This window comes from Xenopus laevis, chromosome 3L (assembly GCF_017654675.1).
Source record: "Xenopus laevis strain J_2021 chromosome 3L, Xenopus_laevis_v10.1, whole genome shotgun sequence".
In the NCBI taxonomy this organism is placed as follows: Eukaryota; Metazoa; Chordata; class Amphibia; order Anura; family Pipidae; genus Xenopus; species Xenopus laevis.
In genome coordinates, this window is record NC_054375.1 from 73,389,584 (window position 1) to 73,409,922 (window position 20,339).

The 20,339-nt window shown below is 36.9% G+C and overlaps 1 protein-coding gene across 1 annotated transcript; it reads left to right on the forward strand.

The window, feature by feature from the left end:
- The first annotated feature begins 2 nt into the window (after positions 1 to 2).
- LOC108711130 (leucine-rich single-pass membrane protein 1) lies at positions 3 to 20,247 on the forward strand. Its single transcript, XM_018252540.2, has 4 exons — positions 3 to 1,391; positions 9,132 to 9,260; positions 9,735 to 9,869; positions 19,356 to 20,247. The coding sequence occupies exons 2-4, from the start codon at positions 9,137 to 9,139 to the stop codon at positions 19,469 to 19,471; spliced, it is 375 nt and encodes a 124-aa protein (XP_018108029.2). The 5' UTR covers positions 3 to 1,391; positions 9,132 to 9,136; the 3' UTR covers positions 19,472 to 20,247.
- Positions 20,248 to 20,339: the final 92 nt, after the last annotated feature.

Here is a 20,339-nt window from a genome sequence, read left to right on the forward strand (position 1 = left end):
GTTTTCTTTAATCCAGCTCCTTGAAGTGTTAAGCTTTATATGAACTTCTGTGCCCTGAGGGCTCCCCAACCTTCGACCTGTGAGCCGCATTCAAATGTATAAAGAGTTGGGGAGCCACACATGGGGTAAAAGTCCCTGAGGATGCCAAACGAGGGCTGTGATTGGCTATTTGTGAACTAGCATCCTACAGGAGCCTCTATTTGGCAGTACATCTGGTTTTTAATTGGTCAGGCCTGGAATGATGTGCTATTAATGAGTTTGGCCTGCTGAAAGCCATACTCATCCACTGACTGCTTCTATAACAAACGTTCTCACTATGGTGTGGAAGTCCTTGACTAAATATGAACTTACATGTGATCCCACAACCCCTATTTAAGGGGTTTGGAAGTATGATTCTTAAATTGCTTCTGGTACAGTCTGCAAAAGCAAGCCTCCCTTAAACATTAAGGGGGTTACTTATTAAATTAATTTTTAGAGAAGCTGCTTAAAATCCAAATCTGAAAATACTCCATTTTAAACCTGTGGAGGTCATGTAGAAGTCAATGGCAGTTGTCTGAAGATGTTTGTTGACATTGTGAACTGCTCTGGTTTTCATCCGGTAAATTTGAGTTGTCTGTGTGACAATTGGATAAAGTGGAGTTTTTGGAGCGTCAATTCAAAAAGTCACACAATTAACACATTTGTCGCAATGTTTTTTCGCATTGACTTTTTCTAAAAAATAATCCTTTTCAAGGCATAGACATGGGGGTGTGATGTAGGATTTTAGGCGTTTAATGATCCCCCCCCCCCACCTGCCTGGAGATGCATAAAAACCGGTAAGGATCACAGATAGAAAAGGTGATATGTGTCTACAAAATACATAATAATCAGCATCCACAGCAAATGCATCACACTACTTCCCTCTGGATGGCTCTACAGTGGTGCATATTATGCAGACAATGGATTTAGCAATAATAAAATATATGCTCCTGTGAGCATCTGCTTTGCACTTTCACTATTGGATGCTTAGTGGCTATAACGGTTTAACTGCAGAATACAATTACATGCTTCAATCAAATAAACCTTTTTTTCACATTGTCTGTTTAGTACATGGTGCTGGCAGTATGCTTATATACAAGCTAACCTCATCTCAAGAAACTATTTTCAGTTTTGCTAGTGAAAGACACATTGCTATGCTGCCTGTGTGTTTTGTGGCTGGTAACCTGAGCATGCAGCTGTGGGCTAAATATAGTCTGTAAGGCCAGAATTGTGCCAGACACAAGCTAATCTGCCCTTGTTTTAAACCGGAAGATGTGTGTCTAACAAGGGATTGCTATGCACCCTGTTTAAACATTACTTTATTGGTGACATCTAATTTCTCATTATTCTAGCACTGATTACATCACATATAGGTAAGCATTTTTATGTATTGTGCTTCAGAAAGGTTGATTTAGAGTTGTAGATGCTTTTGTTTCTGTGACTTTGTTTACCCTGCCTTTAGTATCAGTCCTGAAGGACAGTAAAAACCATAGCCTTGCATAGCTGCAGTCTGTCTCCTATGTATCAAAGCCGCTTTCATTTTGCATTTTAATGATTCCTTTTCCCCCACGAAATAAGAGAGTTCTTTGCTCTTGGTAAGCAGGGAACCCCCATGCTAAATTATACTCTTTACTGCAAATAATTCTCTCTATAATATAAAATTTAATTCCTGAACCAGCAAGTGTATTTTTTTTTTTTTAGTTGTAATATTGGTGTGTAGGCAGCCATCTCAGGTCATTTTGCCTGGTCATGTGATTTCAGAAAGCACCAGCACTTTAGGATGGAACTGCTTTCTGGCAGTCTGTTATAATAATAATAATGTCTTATAATTAATGTAACTGAATGTGTCTCAGTGAGACATGGATTTTACTATTGAGTGCTGTTCTTAGATCTACCAGGCAGCTATTATCTAGTTATACCTTCACATTGTTTTGCTGCTGGGGGGGGAGAGGCTGATATCACTTCAACTTGCAGTAAAGAGTGACAGAAGTTTATCAGAGCAAATCAAACACTACACAGGTAGATGACACTTCTGGACAATATTTATTTTAGTGAACTGCTGCAAACCGCCTAACACATTTCGGGATTAGATCCCTTAATCATAGGCTCTTGATTAAGGGATCTAATCCCGAAACGCGTTAGGCGGTTTGCAGCAGTTCACTAAAATAAATATTGTCCAGAAGTGCTGTCTGCCTGTGGAGTGTTTGATGTACTTACAGTGGGGACACTGTGGACAGAGCACCTGGCCAAGGGGGAAGAGCGGTCTTTTTTTCGTTTCTTTACAGACGTTTATCAGAGCAAAGTCACATTACTGGGGGCAGCTGGGAAACTGATATGTCTAGCTCCATGTCAGATTTCAAAATTAAATATAAAAAAAAAAATCTGTTTGCTCTTTTGAGAAACTGATTTCAGTGCAGAAGTCTGCTGGAGCAGCACTATTAACTGCTGTTTTCCCATGACCGTATCCCTTTAAACTTTCTCCCTTTGTCTCATAAGGGCTTATACGCTTACCCACACACCCCCACACCCCATCCAGTGAATGGACAGAGGTGAGCCTTTTACTCCTGTATACATGTTTTTAGTACACATTTAGGTGGACCTTTCTGATAAGGCTTACTTCATTTTAACCTTTCCTTCTCCTTTAAAAATGAATTGGTTTAAGTTCTCTACTTCTAGTTTTTTAAGATAGATCATATTTCCAATGTTAACATTAGATGAAATATGTACATTTTTTAGCTTCATTACAGAAATCTCGGCAATTAATTATTATTAATGTATCCGTAGTAACAGCTGCTTTGTAACAGGCTTAAAGGGCACCACCTATCACCTTACTGGAGGTGAGTATTTCTCTAAGAAAAGCCCCCTATAGAGTGCTCTAATCACTGCACATATGAAATACTTTCCGATTCCATCATCTTTTTGATCTCCCTCATCTGCAGTATCTCATAGCACAAAAAGTGACATATGGGGGGGGGTCACATTTATTAATATTCATACCTCGGGTTCAACCATATTGCTTCCGCCATGTATAGCATTATTATCACATCTTGCACAAGGCTGTGTATCAGTCACAGCACAGCAGGTGCTTCATGTTTTTCTCAATGCGATGTGAGCAAAGGATGAAGTCACAACATGAATCCAAGGGGGACAGAACTGGAGAACCAAGAAATACATGGGGGGTTCGTTGTAGTTATATGCAAGACTACATTCATTTACTACATACTTTAGTTAAATGAGCATATTCAATTAATTTAGAAATCTGAACAAGTATATTAATTTCATCGTAAAAAAAGATTCTGTTTAATTAAACACTGCAATCCGGTTGAAAGGAAAACCTTAAGTGCTTAATAACACAGAATGGCAGCGAGTTTACTGTGCAATAGTGGACTTTAATAAGCTGATGATAATGATAAAAATTAGATTTTCTGAAGTGAAATAAGTGCTTTAAATGATCTAATTACAACATTATAATTGGAAGAATTTATAAGGGAGGAGGGACTGTAATTAAAGCTGGGTATGAATTCGCTGAGAAACGATACACAGATTTCTGTTTTGCTGAACTTCAAAGACCCTGTAAGGGACTGATAACATATTTTTTGAGGAGGGTATAATGGTGTAAAGGGAATATTGAAATGTTCAATCTAAAATATCCATTTTATATCACCTCTCTAAATACTATACATAAATCCCTTCTAAACCCTTCCAGATGCCCATCATCTCAGACAAGCATGGCAATCATTTTCTGTTTGACATTTTAGAACCTCTAGACCTCTAGACTAGAGGAAAGAGGCATTTGTTAATCAGAGTTATTATTGAGCTATTTTGTACCATGCCATTATTATTTTGTTGATACGGGTACCAGGGTCATGCTTAGCTATGCACTATTGTTCACGGGTTACTGGGGGTTAATCGTTGCAAAATAACACTTCGCAATAATATAAAACAATGGAGAGTTTTTTCAGCATGGATTCAAGCACTACACTATTTAACAACACTGGGAGTTGATAATTCAACTATTAAATACGACTAAAATGATAAGGTGAAGAAGGAAGCAAAGTTGAACTGGTTACATAATACATGTGAGTCAGTAGCTTGTTTATTTATATGAACTCATCTCTCACCTGGTGTGCAATGAGAGTGATATTTACATCTTCACTGTACAGGGGGCCATTATGGCACTTGTAATGATGCGCATAATTCTGGAGTCAAGTGGTGGACTTTGAAAAAACTACATTTTTTTTGGGGGGGGGAACTTTGAATCGAATTCAATCGAATGCGCTATTCCTTTGATTCGAACAATTCGAATTCGGCCGAATACGGACCTATTCGACCCAAAAAAACTTCTACTTGATTTCGGTTGATCTTTTTAAATTTAAATTTCGAAGTTTTTTCAATTCAAAATTCGACCCTTGATAAATATGCCCCCAAATGTAGTGTGTGAGTTAAATCATTTACTTATTTAAGAATAATGTCAACACATGACTTTGGTATAAGCTGACCTCTCTGGTCTTTTGCCTTTAAGATCTCCTTTGATTTGGGTCCCCTGTGATCTTTACAAGCTGAAGCTTTACTTTGACATTTATGGCATTGGTATTTCATGGGTCATTTGTGATATATATTTATCTTCCATCTACTGGGCACTGTGAGACTTCCTATGTGTTATGTTCCTGATTATGGAGGGTATCTTAAAGGTATTTAAACTTGCTAAATGTGCACATTCGTTCTGCCTTTTTATCCTTTTTGCAATAATTTATGGATTTTGCCCCTGATGAAAACCACTTGTGTGGTCGAAACGCGTAGGGCCACTACTGGACTATAGCTGAATATGTAAGTGTATTTTTTGTGATTTAATAAATGTTTGCCTTGTCCTTATATCTATTTCTATATTGATCTTTAGGAGACTTCATTTGGGCGGTCTCCGCAGGACTAGCACCTCACAATTGAATTTAAAATGGGTGTGCGCCTTCCAAAAATCGAATTTGTTATGTTCCTGATTATAACCTCTGCATTTAATGGATAGTAATCTCCTTTCATTTGTGCATGTAACACTGTTCGTGGAGTGTTAAAGCCAGTATGATGCCAGTGCATTTTCCAAGAACCCTACTTGTCCAGTCATAGTATATCTATATGGAGCTCCAATAAAGGGGGCATGTTTAAAAATAATGATTAATTTTAGCCCAAAGTAAAACCAGCACCATATTGTATTAATTACTGCCTACAAAATTAGGAGTTTTTCAGTTATCCCATATGTCTCTTTTAATTAACATTAGTTGGTAGAGAAACCAAAAAAATGGGCATGTTTCAACAGTGTTTAAGGTAAGTAAAAAAGATTGTGACTGTTGTTTGTATATTCTGAAAACCAAACTTGAGGTAGAGAATACATTGTAACAGATTTGAGAAGGAGAAGGAATTATTTTACTGGGCAAGTGGGCATGATTTAGGAACAATGATGGCTAGCTCAGGTTTTGACACACTCAGCTTCTGGCATCAATATGCCATTAAAGATGAAGTATCATAAGACAATGTTAAAGCTGAAACTAAACTACAGGTGAGAGGTTTGTTTATAAAAGTGTCACTGGAGTTAAAAGGTTCAGTGAAGGTCCTCGGGGGCTAGGAGCAATCTGTTTAATGACCTACTTCTCTGTCAGTTTACAGCTTTAAGCTTTATTTTTAGAACCGGAAGCCAAACACTTGTTTATCACTGAGGTGTGAGTCATTGCTGCGGCTGCTTGATAAATGCTACCACAAATTGCACAGGTGCCTTTTAAACAGCAACAAAATAAATACTAGCAATGTCTGGCTTCCATATAGAAAAATACATCTCAAGATTTAAGGAAACATGTAGAGCCAGTTAAAGTTAAAAGTTGTTTGCTGTCCTGAAGGTTATGCGAACTATAGCAGGATGACTGAGGCAACTACTGACTTAAGGTGGCCATGCACTATAAGATTCGCTCGTTTGGTAAGGATCTTCCCTCTGATTTACTCACCAAAGATGGACAATATCATGCTAATCCGGACATTCAGCCCTAGGGCCAAACATGCTGCAAAATATGTTGGCTCTATATAAATACATGTTAATAATAATTAATAATAATCAGATTATGACGGGAATAGGCGTCGACAGGACAAGGAACCAATGCGGTCCTCAATCGGACAGGAAAATCAAACCTGCCCAATTTATGGCCAGAAAAGCTGCAGAATTGGTCTAATCACCAATTTAAATCTGCCCATGTATGGCCACCTTAGGCCAGGAATTAAATAATGAACACCTGCTTGAGACCACTCGGAGATAACATGTTGCACACAAGTCACTGGTTGGGGATTACACATATATAGGATAATCCTAAAGGTGCTTGCCAAAACAAGAATGCCCACTGGTGCCAATGTAGACTTTGCATTTATATGGAGTAGAGCACAAAGGTCTGCAGTTGCAGGGGCTCTACTTGTCATGGAGAGGGAATAAAAAGAGAAGCTCAGTATGAACTAAATGATACCAATGGACAAATATATAAAGGTATTTGTTATTGTGCTGAAATAGTAAGAAACATTTCCTTTTCAAACTGATTCCTTTACATAAATAACCTGCATTAATAAATCTAGAAATGTTTATATTCTTATACATAACCTTCAAATGAAACCCATGGAGAGTATTACCAGTGAGAGGAATTTTAATCATTTCTGATATCTCATATTGATCTCAATTCATTGTGCTTTGTAGAGCCAGTAACGTAAATGCCTACTTTATCTTTATTTCTGGCGAAAGCGTTCGTATTGGCTAAGGAATACATTAGGGATCAGGGGAAAATATCCATTCAAGTGTCTTCCTGTGTAATTCTTTCTACTGTTTATATTTGGAGAATAAAATCAAAGGGCTGCTGTCAGTTTTCAGCACTTGTTTTATGAAATGTATTCAGGCATATGGCTTTGAAATATCGGTTGTTTGCTTGCTTCAGATAAAAATCAATATGCAGCAATGAATACATAATACACTTTAAAGCTCTTAAAACATATTCATTTAAAAGGCATTTACGCTCACTGCAATAAGGATTCTGCAAATCCACTCAAAATTCTTATTCTGCAGTATTTTGGTTTCTACTGAATTGTCTCCTTATAATGCACTCTTGCTTGTCTGTAGGGATGTAGCGAACCGCCGATAATGTGTTCGCGAACGCCGTTCGCGAACACCGGCAAAAAATGCGAACAGTTTGCGAACTTCGAACATCCGAAAATCGTTCGATTCGAACGATCGAAGGATTTTAATCGTTCGATCGAACGATTTTCGTTCGAATCGAACAAAAATCGTTCGATTTTAGCGACCGAATGGTCGAATGGTCGAACGATTTTGACGCGAACGCCTATTGGCGAACGTCGCGCGACGTTCGCGAACTTGCGGCGGACGCGAACAGCCGATGTTCGCGCGAACAAGTTCGCCGCAGAACAGTCCGCGACATCCCTACTTGTCTGTACTGTATAAAACGTCTAACAAAGCTCTCAACCTCAAAAATCCTATAACAGACATGGTAGGCAACAGAAGCCTGTTGATCTAAAGATTTCAGAATCCTGAGACAACAGTGTCTCGTTTTAAAAATTAAAATAAGTCCAATACTTCAAAAACGACGAAATAATATATAAACCAAGAAAATAAAATATGCTAGCATTTAATGCCCTTGAAGATGCGGTGTCTTGGTTAAACAATTAGCATCCCATTATTCTAAGAGGCAGATGTACAATTGTGGGAGAATCCAGGGAGCCACATACTTTTTAACTATGGCCTCTTTTAAATCATTATGTTCAAGCAATCAATATATTTTTACATTTTGTATTTTCCTTAACCTGTTGTTCAGTATAAAAATAAAAACTGGGTAAATAGATAGGCTGTGCAAAATAAAACATGTTTCCAATATTGTCAGTTAGCCAAAAATGTCATCTATAAAAGCTGTCTAAGATAATAGCCAGAACCCAACTTCCTGCTTTGCAGCTCTCTTATTGGTTACCAGACAGTAACCAATCAGTGGCTTAAGGCAGACAGGTAATGTAAAAGCATTGTGTAAATACATTATGGCAAAGTTATAAGTAGCTTTCAAAGGCAATATTATGATAGATGTAAAAAAAGAGTTTAATTTCTGGTGTCAGTATCTCTTTGATGTTGCTGACTAACTCAGAGTTAAAGTTGCAAAGCAGGAAGTAGTGTCCTGGCTATTATTTTAGACATCCAGCTATTCCAGCCTTTAGAGATTATATTTCTGGCTAACATTTTTTATTTTGCACAGCCTATCTATTTAGACAGTTTTTATTTTTATACAGAACTTACTATTCCTTTAACTATATAACTAAAATATTAGATGTAGAGCAGTTCCTAAATTTACCGCTATGCCCCAATAGTGGATATTCAGCAGTTTCTCCAAAGAAGCCAATGAAGGATGTCATGTCACTTCTGCTCTTAAAAAGATACTGTAATGGGAAATTTTTTTAAAAAAAAATAAAAAATAATCAGTTAATAGTTTTTTTTATATTCAGTTTTAAAATCTGTCATGGGGGCTAGACATTTTGTTAATTTCCCAGCTGCCCCTGGTCATGTGACTTGTGCCTGCACTTTAGGAGAGAAATGCTTTCTGGCAGGCTGCTGTTTTTCCTTCTCAATGTAACTGAATGTGTCTCAGTGGGACATGGGATTTTACTATTGAGTGTTGTTCTTAGATCTACCAGGCAGCTGTTGTCTTGTGTTAGGGAGCGTTTATCTTGTTACTTTCCCATTGTTCTTTTGTTTGGCTGCTGGGGGGGGGGGAGGGAGGGGGTAATATCACTCCAATTTGCAGTACAGCAGTAAAGAGTGATTGAAGTTTATCAGATCACAAGTCATATGACTTGGGGCAGCTGGGAAATTGACAATAAGTCTAGCCCCATGTCAGATTTTTCCCATGACAGTATCCCTTTAAGGAACAAGACTATTATTCAGGTTCTTGTTTCTAAGACTTGCTTTGGAAGCACCAGGTAGAACAATTGCTAAGGCAAATAAATGGAATGCATTAGGGGAATTGAATATCGCAGTGCCTTATTATTATTATTATTATTTACCTTGCAAAGTATCTTTAGTCTGCACATTTACTTTGCAGGTGCAATGAATACTTCTTTGAGCAATGACTTCCAGACATTAAATGAAGATGGGAAATTGTATGCAGCTGATTCTTTGAATAACTTGAACAAGCTAAAACTCTGCACTGGTGACAGCCAAGATATACTGCGTAAGTCCATGCTATGACTAAACAAAGACAGCAAATAAAGCTACCATATCACAACAGTAGCAGCACATGTCATCCTCTTCTCCTGGAGCAACAAAAAAAGGTTCCCAGACTATGCAGTAAAGAAATGTTGAGGGTTAATTACTGTTACCTTTCAGAATACATTTCACTTTGACAGTTGATCAATATTATTTCTCTTGGTTCATTCGGCAAATTTCTATAGGAAAACTTCCATAAGTTATTACAGTGCTCACTAGATACACTGTCTGCTTGAAATACAGGTCACACTTGGATTTGCCTGGTTATAAATGCATATATAATTTAATGTTCCCTTATAAAATTTCACAGGAACTCTGTCCATAATTTTAGAGTTTCAGCTTTATTGGAACATCATTAGCCTTCTCCTTGTACTGTGGGCAGTATAGTATATTTTTCTACTTTTACTACAGTATTATTATTCTTTCTTTTTTACAACAGAAGTTGAAGGGAAAGGCACAAATATGCCGCACCAGGAGTCCCAGACTACAAGAACAAAACGGTCCATCCTTATTCTAATAATCTTGATGATACTAGTTACTGTCATGCTGTCATCATGTGCATTCTATTTCTTAGGTATGTATAGCAAAGTTTAAGGGTTTAATAAAGAACTTTCATCACCAATTTTCAAATCATAAACATAGCTATCAGCAAAGCAACATTTCCAGACCCTCCATAGCCCATGTGAAGCATTAATATGTCTGATTCATTACATAAAGCCCTAAGCCTTTCAATTACTGCATTGTTTTTTGCAGAGAGCTGCATGAGACATATTCCAGAGCCTTTTGGACCTACTTTCTCCCAGTTGTTCTGTGTCGAGGACAATAGTAACTTTGCTAATCCACAATGTAACTGTTACATATTTAGGGGCCTATTTATAAAGCCTTGCATTTTTCTGGTAAAGTTTTTAAGGGAAAAAAATACACATTTTTTTGAGGAAAATTTTTTTTCTCCAAGATTTATTATACTCCAAAGCTGCGAAAAATACAAATCCGAAAATACTCCAGCTAAACCTGTCGAAATCATGTAGAAGTCCCTTTTACAATTGGAAAATGTCCCTTGCCTTCATGAGCTGTGTGGGTTTTGGACATTTTGATGTTGATTTTGAAAATCCAAAACATTTGTGGTTTTTGGGCAACAATTCAAAAAAGTCGCACAATTCGAATTGTTGCAACTTTTTCCCGCACATACAATTTTTGTTTGGATTTTTTAGTAAAATAAGCCAAATTGTAGTTGGGAGTTAGGTTGAATTTTTATTTTTAAAACAATGAGGAAAATTCAAGTTTTAATAAATAATTTACAACACACTCCAGTGTCTAAGAAATCATTTGAGCCTTAGATAAAGAATATTCATGGATAGATCCAAAACCCAGAATAGGAGCAAACAGTATTCTTTAAAAAAGATTAAACTTTTAAGAACCAAAATATATTTTTGTTAATGCAAATTAAGAGGCTTGTTCAGGTGGTGAAAAAAATAGAATTCACTTGATTTCTTTTTTCTCTGCATTCAAAAAACAGCGCCTTGTCTTGATAGTAATTCAGTTGCATGAATCCATATTGGTAGCAAAACAATATTATATATATATGTATATATATATATATATATATATATATATATATATATATATATATATATATATACTGTATATTCAGAGGCCCATTTACTAAAGGTTGAATTTTAGTGGTACTAGAGATTTTTGAAAGCATGATTAAACTTTATTCCTCCAAAATGGAAAACTCTATATCTAATCTAAAAATGTGAGTTTTCAGACAGTTACGGAAAAAATCTGAAAAATAGGGATGCACCGAATCCAGGATTCGGTTCGGGATTCGGCCTTTTTCAGCAGGATTCGGCCGAATCCTTCTACCCAGCCGAACCGAATCCGAACCCTAATTTGCATATGCAAATTAGGGGCGGGGAGGGAAATTGCGTGAGTTTTTGTCAGAAAACAAGGAAGTAAAAAATGTTTTCCCCTTCCCACCCCTAATTTGCATATGCAAATTAGGGTTCGGATTCGGTTCGGTATTCGGCCGAATCTTTCACGAAGGATTCGGGGGTTCGGGCCGAATCCAAAAAAGTGGATTCGGTGCATCCCTACTGAAAACCATTAAAAGAACCATTAAAAGTCTGACTGGTTAAAAAAAAAAAAAAAAATAGGACTTCTATGGGACTTCGACTGTAATTGACTTCTACATGACATTGACAGAGTTTTTTTTACCACGAAAAATTCGAGTTTTCCCCTTAAAAACATTGACCAAATAAATTTAAGTTTTAATAAAAGGGCCCCTTAGAGTTTTAGACAAATTTTAAGAAAACATTTTTTAGAGAATTTTTTAGAGAAAAATACTATTCAGAAAAAAAAAGAAATCCAAATTTTAGTAAATCGGGCCATACAAATTTGAATGTTTTTTATTAGTGATCTGTGAATTTGGGGCGTTTCGACAAAAAATTAGCGAATTTCCCGCAAAATTTGCAAAATGGTGAAGATTTTGTGAAACGGCACTGGCGTCTGTTTTTGGCGAAATTGCGCCAGTGTCCAAAAAAACTGACAGAATTAATAGTGAATGGAGGGCACACCAAAACTTTCAAAAAGTAATAAGAGGTGCAGGAACAAATGTTACCCCTACTGAAGGTAACCTATACCAATTAATTTTATCCGTATGTTCGCACACTCAAAACAGTGAATCCCCTTGACAAAGGCCTTGGTGCCGAAACGTTGGGGCCATTCTCATTTTTCTGGTAGGTGTATCCGCTCCTTGTTGATATCTTGCTTGCTATTTATAATCAATGGGTGGTTGATATTGAATGCTATTTTTAATATTGTATAAATTATGCCATGTGTTGTATGGCGTTGTTCATGTAAAATACTTTTTTCTGCATAAAAGTAAAAAATATTTTTGAACCACTCTTTCTCTAAATTGTGTCTGTTTTGAGTGTGCGAACATACGGATAAAATCCAAAAAACTGACACCAGCATCCATTTTTTTTTTTACGCCGGCGAATTTTCACGGTGGTTTCACCAATTTATTCACCGTCATCTATCTGTAAGGAGGGCACGAGGGTTCACTATTATACACATATATAGGTTTATACTAATATATACATGGCCGAAACCAGGGGGCACATGCGATACTCCTGTACCGGGCCCGGGACTTAAGGGGGGCCCAGCTGTGCTGCACTTTTCGAAAGGCCCCCTAGGCCCCCCCTTGACAGCGCTGAAGCCGTGGTGCCTCTTCTGAACTGCCTAAAAGACAAACAGCTGGAGTCAAGAAACTTTCTAAATACAATCAATTAAAAATTCTGTACTGTTTCTGAAATATTCAAGTTCATCTTCACTATTCCTCTCTCAGCATCTGTTTCTCTTCATGCAGGACTTAGTGTCAGATTGCCATTGACAGTTAGATCCGAAAGATCTCCTTTTGCCTAGAAGATGTATTAGAGCTCACTCTATTAAAATAACCCAAAATCCTGTCTCTCTAAATGCAGGATTTGTGCAAAGGGCAGTTATTTTGTTAGATTTTGTTTGTACTGGATAACCAATGATTTTTTTTAACTTGTATGGAGGCCCTGACCACCAATGATTTTTAAAAAAAACTTTTATGGGGGCCCTGGTGCCAATAGATTTGTTTTTTAACTTATAGGGGGGGCCCTGACCACCAATGATTTTTTTAATTTGTAGGGGGGCCCTGGGTGGGGCTTGGGGATGGGATCTGGGGTAGGCGGGGTCCAGGGGGCCCAGAAAAATTTGCTGTATGGGGCCCATGATTTCTGATGGCAGCCTTGAATATATACAGTATATATACAGTATATAGCTACTAGTGTGTATGTTTGCAGTAGCGTAAGTAGAGGGGGGGCGGGCCCTGGTGCGTGAAGCACAGCCGGGCCCCGCCCCCTCCATACGGCTGCATTTTCTGTGGCGCACAGGCTGCCCGGGGGGCCCTGAGGGGGTGCAGGCCCTGACCCGCTCGCACCCCCTGCTCCCCCGGTAGTTCCGCCACTGTATGTTTGTGAAATACAGTTCTCCTATCATTTCAATGATTGTTCACTTATTTAGTAGTAATCATGTAGCTGCAGATAATTTAATTTATCCAAATTCTAATAATCTATAATCTAAATCCCTCATAATACCATAGTTCTTTTCATATTGTTTAAATGAGTAGACAATGAGCCCATAATTGGTTCAGAAATGCTGATAGACAGACATTGTTTGTTATTCCTAGCTAGACATGGATCTACTCTAGCAATCTATCAGTCTGTCCAATTTTCTATCATCTATTTCTCTTTTTTTTTATCATTTTGTATGTTGTGGAATCTTAAGGAAGATGCTAGAAAGTGATGGAACAATTTCAAGATATTAAAAAATGAAAACAGAAGACTGGAAGACCATGAAATATTATTATTATGTTTTTTTTTGGAAATGGAACTGTCACAAAGAAAGGGTCAGGCGTTTGCTGCTATGTGACACTTGTATAATGTGGTTAATGCATTTGGTTCTGTAATTGAAAAGCTGTTCCTGCTGCACATAGGAATGCAGCCACTGAAATGAATTTCTTGTGCACATAAGGCAATAAGTATGAATATTTCATCCAAATGTAACTGCAAAATGGCAGGGATGCTGTGGGCTTGCTGAACTTTGTTTTGTACTGGGCATAAAGCCAAGCTCTGTCTAAGGCTGCAGACATAGCAATTTACCAGCTACTAAAATGGAACGAAAACACATACTGCATCCCTCTCATTTTCTTACAACAAAATGTTTCAGAATTCTACTTCTAACACAGAAAATGAAAAAACATACAGATCTGCATTATCTAAATTAAAAATGGATACAAGTTCAGATTCTAATAATAACGTTCCAGCATCTCTTATCACTTAAGAACAGAGGGCAGTTGGCACCATAGTAATCATAGAGTTAACCTAGAAAAGATAATCACTGTCATTCAAAAACAGAACTCCTGTAATTTGTATGTGAAGCAGCCATTGGTATAGGGTAGCTTGGAATAATATTTTAAATTCATGAAAGAATGGATTTGCACATGCTCTGCCATTTAAAGAACTAGCGATACTAAAGTATGAAAAGGCTCCTTATACATTTACATTTATACATTTTAAATACAACACAGTACAAAAAATAGGACTGATTTCCCATCAACACTGATTTATGCTACATTAGCTATCATCAAATACCGTGCATTATACAAACAAAGTCAAAACTGAAAACTTGTTTAAATCTAATGAGAAATGGCATTGCAATGATGATGACGTTTTCTGGATAACAGGCTTCTGCATAATGGATCCAATATTTGTAATATTAGAATTACATACTTATATAAACTCCTTTGTAGAGGTGGAGGCAGCCATGCAGGGTTTTAGTACGCTAATCTTTTTATTATTTTTATGGTATAGTTTTTATTGCTAAATTACACTGTGTACATTGCAAGTTATTCATTCTACTATTTAAAATTGTATTTATGAACCAATTAATTTGTAATATTGGTGTTATTTTGTGGTATTTTGCCTGGTCATATTCTTTCAGAAAAAGCCAGCACTTCACAATAGAACTACTTTCAGATAAGTTATTGTTTCTCCTACTCAATGTAACTGAAGGAGTTACAACTTTGGTTAGCTGGACTTGGATTTTTACTAATGAGTCCTGTTTTCATATGGGAGTATTTTTAGAATTAGAAAGCTAGCTGTTATCCTGTTACCTTCCCATTGTTCTGATGATGGGCTGCTGGGAGAAAAGGGAGTGACATCATTGCAAATTACAGTGCAGCAGTAAAGAATGACTGCAGAGCACAAGTCATATGGCTGAGGACATCTGGGAAACTAACAGCATGTCTAGGCCCTTGTCAAGTTTCAAAATGAAATAAAAAACAATTTGCTCTTTAGGAAAAGCAATTTTCAGTGTAGAATTATGCTGGAGCAGCATTATTATTGATGTGTTTTGTAAAGAAAACATTCTTTCCCCTGACAAAATTACTTTAACAATGGCAAATGTTATTCATGGCTCTCTAGGATAAACAGCTTTCTTAAACAGAATAGGACTTTTTCCATTCAGGTCAAAGTCAAGAAGATTAATAAAAGACACTAACCTATTTATTGTTGGCGTGCTATTTTAATGGCACCTTCAGCCTTCAGATGAAGAGGTCAGGGAGGCCTATACAGATCACATGGGAAAGTGCTGACTGCATAATGCTTAGCAAACAGTTAATATCTTCCAGTCTGTAATGCCTGGCCACATGCAAAGTCTTAAATACTAACTAGATCTCTTTAGTAAATGCATTTGGTTTTCTATGATGAGGAAACCACCAAAAGAGCAATTGTGAGATGAACCGGACTAAAATATGACAAAAGCCCTGCATCAAATGAAAAGTTTGGAACAGATCTTTTGCATTGCATTGACTTGGCATAGGGTCTACAAGCTCAATTTAATTAGATGTGAGGTTTTGATGGAATTATAGGGCAAAAGAAGTAAGCTGTAACAAATGTTTCATCATTTGTTTGAATTTAGTGCCAGGAGAATATGGGGTTGACTTACCATAAATGGTTCTATACTTCACCAGATTTAGCCAGTCATAAACTTTTTTAGTTTTTTTTAAATGGGAGTCAAAGATATATCATCACTGTTCAAAAGGCCAATTGCTGTCTTTTCGAGAGATGCTATGACACAGCAACATAAATAAAAGTAAAGAATACAGATCTCAGACTATTTGTCATTAGACAGAAAAGTTGCTGAAGGACACAAGATGCGTTCTTGTGATTAATGAGGACATTACTTGGAACAATGTTGTACATGGAGTTCCTTGAGATGCCTCAGTGACCTTGAAGTTGGCAGTGAAAGGTAGATCTCAAAACCTGCTGTGTTTGCAGTGTAATATGAGCCATACAGGAGCTCCTAAACTACTGAGAGATTTCCTCACACTTCCAAACTAGTCAGCTAAACAGTAAATGTAAAAATTTAAAAAATGTCGGATTTTCAGTTTGCTTGGAAGATGTTTTTTTTAAACATACTGTATATCAAAATGTATTTCACCAAAGTGTTCCCTTCAGCTCAGTTAGCTGAACAATTACAAGTTCATTGATTATACATCACTCCTCACCTTATTAAAGGAGAAGGAAATCTACTGGAGCAGTTTATTGTCAATAGATTACCCACAATAGTGCAAGCCATAACACTATATTTATTCTGCAGAATGCTTTACCATTGTTGAGTAAACAGCTCTTGAAGTGTTCTGTGTTTGTTTAGGATAGCATCTGCCATATTGGCTTGTGTAACATCACTTCCTGCCTGAGTCTCTCCCTGCTCGCTCATAGCTCTGGGCTCAGATTACAGCAGGGAGGGTAGGAGGGAGGGGAAAGGAGCAAACTGAGCATGCTCAAGGACGTGCCCTGGAGGTTTAAGATGAAAACAGGAAGTCTGATACAGAAGCCCATGTGTACACAAAAGAAGGAAAGAAATGCAGTGTTTCTTTTGACAGAGGATTCAGAGCAGCATTACTTTGAGGGTTTACTGGTGTATTTATATAGACCTTTCTAATGAAGCTTACTTACTTTTAGCCTTTCCTTCTCCTTTAAGGCAAATGATGAACTGTTATTTATTTATTACCCTTAATTATGTAGGCTGACATGTTTACATGTGGAATGTTTCTCTGGTCGTTGACCACTATACCAGGCTATATAGTTGCTTGGAAAGCCAACAGCTATTGAGCCGATGGATAAACTTTCAATGTCTAGTTGCATAAAGAGGGGATTTTTAAAGGGCCAGCGAAGCATGAGAGAAGTGTTTTGTGCATAATAAATATCTGCCATTAATACCACAGGGGAGTCAGTATCTATTTTTTAGATTTATGGAAACATTCAGAAGTTTCTCTGTCATTTTAGTGAACAAATTAATTTAGGTTGATGTTTTAGAACTGTACTTTTAATTTATATAAATGAGAAAAGTAATTAAATTTATACATATGCTAACAGTGGACCTCATCTAAAAAGAGAAGGAAAATGTAACCCTGTTAAATGGGGGTATGAGAGTTTTCATACATGTCCTTTATTAAAGAAGGGACAGCCAGGCCACCTTAACGCATATATAGATCTCAAATAGGATGCAAAAGGCTTTGGTGAGAACATTTAGGGGCAGATTTATGTGTGAAATTAGAGCTCACCACAGAAAAACTCACCCACTTTCTATTCATTCCTATTGGAGTTTTAGAAGCATATTTAGCAATGCTTGAATATTAGAGTTCACCATTTAATAGATACGCTTCTAAAAATGCTATAGGTGTATTTCTGTGGTGAGCTCTTATCTCACACTTTGATACATCTGACCCTAAATATTACTACAAGTATCAGAAAACTGTAGCTGAAATGCCTAGTTTATTGGTACAGATATATTCTTATTTGGAAACTTGTTGTCCAGAAAGCTCTGAATTACACATGGTTCAACTCTCATAGAGTCAAATTTGAGTAGGTACAACAGTCGCATGAATCCATATTGGTGGCAAAATAATGCCTATTGGGTTTATTTAGGGGGTTATTTATTAAAAGTCGAGTTTTTTCCCGAAAAATTTGAGGTTAGTTTCACAAAAAAACTTGATTTTTTTGAGATTTATGATGCCCAGAAGCTGATAAAAGCCAGAATCCAAAAATACTCGAACTAAAACCTGTTAAGGTCAAGCAGAAGTCCTTTGAACCATTTAAAGATGTTTTTTGACTTCATATCTTTTGGGTTTTTTACTGTGGTTTGCTCTTGAAACCACAATAAATTTTAGGTATTCTAGGTTTTTTTAGCCTATAACTCGATAATTTCATGTTTTTTTTCCCTGATTGCATTCAGTCACGTTTTTTACATTCAGGTTTTTTCTTGAAATCAGAAAACATTTGAGTTGTAAGTTTATTCGAGGTAGAAAAAACTTCTCAAACCTCAGAAACTCGACCGTTGATAAATAACCCCTTTTATTTTTCAATGTTTTTTTTACCAGACTTACGGGCAGATTTACTAAAGGGCGAATTGTCGCCAGCTACCATTTCGCACCCATCGCAACACTTCGCCAGGCGCAAATGCGCTCAGACTACGCCAATTCACAAATGCAGAATTTCGATGTGGCCAACTTTTCGCTAGTGTTACTTCGACAATGTGAGCATTTGATAGTGAAGATGTGCTATCGTTCATTTCTGCCTAGCGAAACTTCGCTAGTGATTTTGCGCTCAGGTCAGTTTGCATAGGGCAGGAAATTTAAAATTGTATGGACATCTTTATGTTAAATGTTGGTGCGTATAATTACAAATTAAAATTTTTAAAACATATGTCCAGGGAACCTTAATACAGACAATAGTTAATCTAATGCCTTATACATGTGCCCACTGTAAAATTAATGTTCCATATGTTTGCAAATGTATGAGGGAAACCGGTTATCCAAAAAAAATTGTTAGGTCTTTTGCAGGCTATCAGGCTGAAAAAGGAAAAGATGCCAGCCTGTTTTGGACTTTGATGCATTTTTGGCTCAGAAGATTGAGGAAGATCTAGCTACTTTAATGCACTTCGTCTGGTCTGAGGTGGCAAAGGCAACCCTGGTGAAAGTAACGGCCGTTTGCCAGAGCAAAAAGTCACCTGGCGTTAGAGTGCGAATGACCACTAGTGCCAGTCTGTTTCACTAGCGAATTGGCGCTAAGCGAATTGGCAATGTCCCTGCATGCAGTAACGCTAGCAAATTGACGCTAGCGTTAGCCACTTCTCCCTTTAGTAAATCTGCCCCTTAAGGTATGGAGATCCAAGTTACAGAAAAAAAACCCTGGGAAACCTCAGGTCCCAAGCATTCTGGATAATAGAACCCAAACCTGTACTAATTATTCATTGGCATACACAAAGAAATCACGCAGTAAATACTGGAAACTACAGTTAAGATGGAATGTATCTATTTATTTGCATTTTCTTATAAAAGGGAATTTCCTTTCTACATGAATATCAACTCAAAAGCTAGAACTATATGGAAAACATATATGTTACATCAATTTAAAAATATAATATTATTGATGCAAATAATAATATTGGCTCTTTTTCCTAACAGTGCAGATGAAATATCTATCTGATGAAATAACACAAAAGTTGGAAACACAAGGAAGAATTATGGAAGAACTTGTGAGAATCAAGCAGTTACTCAATAGAAACCATGCAAGCGTTTGATGGAACTGGTTTTTGTTTTAAACACCCTACACTGGCGACAGTGGATCCTTCAGTCAATCAATCCATCAGTAGAAAGTGGTCCCAATATTTTACAGTGATATAAATAAATAAAGTGTTTGATTTTTTTTTTTTAAAAAAAAAAGACTAATCAAAATATTTTAAAATTGTGTGCGTGTTTGTTTAACAGCAGATCTTTATGCCATGTGAGAATATGATAGCATACAAACTTCTTGCCATGCCCTTTGCCTAGGAATACTACAGAGGTTCTTATGTTAGCTTTGTATGTTTTCATTGACTTTTATAATAAGCTATAATTTCTTTTGTTATTTGCATATCTTTCTTTAAATACCTCTGTATCTATTGGCATACTTCTTCTTTATTATTGTTTTGTCTTTCAGAATTTCATTCGCTCTAATTCGGTGTACTAAAATCTTCTGGTAGCCAGTTTAATATTATGCTATTTATGGAAGATTGCTGCATGATTATTATTATTGATATGATTAAATAGGTTTATAAAGCAGCATCATATTCTGCAACTATGTACAACAGATAGGTGTATATATTAAACATAAAAATACTTAATGCAGGAGGTAAAATTGACCACGTTCCCAACAGAGTTTGCATTCATAATGCACATGCAGTAATGCAGAGCAATACACAAAACTGTTTTTAGTAGTGATAACTGAAACAGCTCCTCTGCATATACCAACAAGGTCAGTTTACTAGTGATGGGCGAATTTGCGCCTCGTTTTTGACGCCGGCGCCCGTTTTTCGACGCCGGCGCCCGTTTTTGACGCGGGCGAATTTTTTCGGCGAATTTTCGCGGGCGTTTCGCGAATTTATTCGCTGGACGCGAATCGCGCAAATT

What these genes read in the sequence shown, in the direction of transcription:
- LOC108711130 (XM_018252540.2), top strand. Translation starts at nt 9,137, where the DNA reads ATGAATACTTCTTTGAGCAATGACTTCCAGACATTAAATGAAGATGGG. An exon ending in TGACAGCCAAGATATACTGC is followed by an intron (nt 9,261 to 9,734) that starts GTAAGTCCATGC and finishes TTTTTACAACAG; the next exon opens with AAGTTGAAGGGAAAGGCACA. An exon ending in ATGTGCATTCTATTTCTTAG is followed by an intron (nt 9,870 to 19,355) that starts GTATGTATAGCA and finishes TTTTCCTAACAG; the next exon opens with TGCAGATGAAATATCTATCT.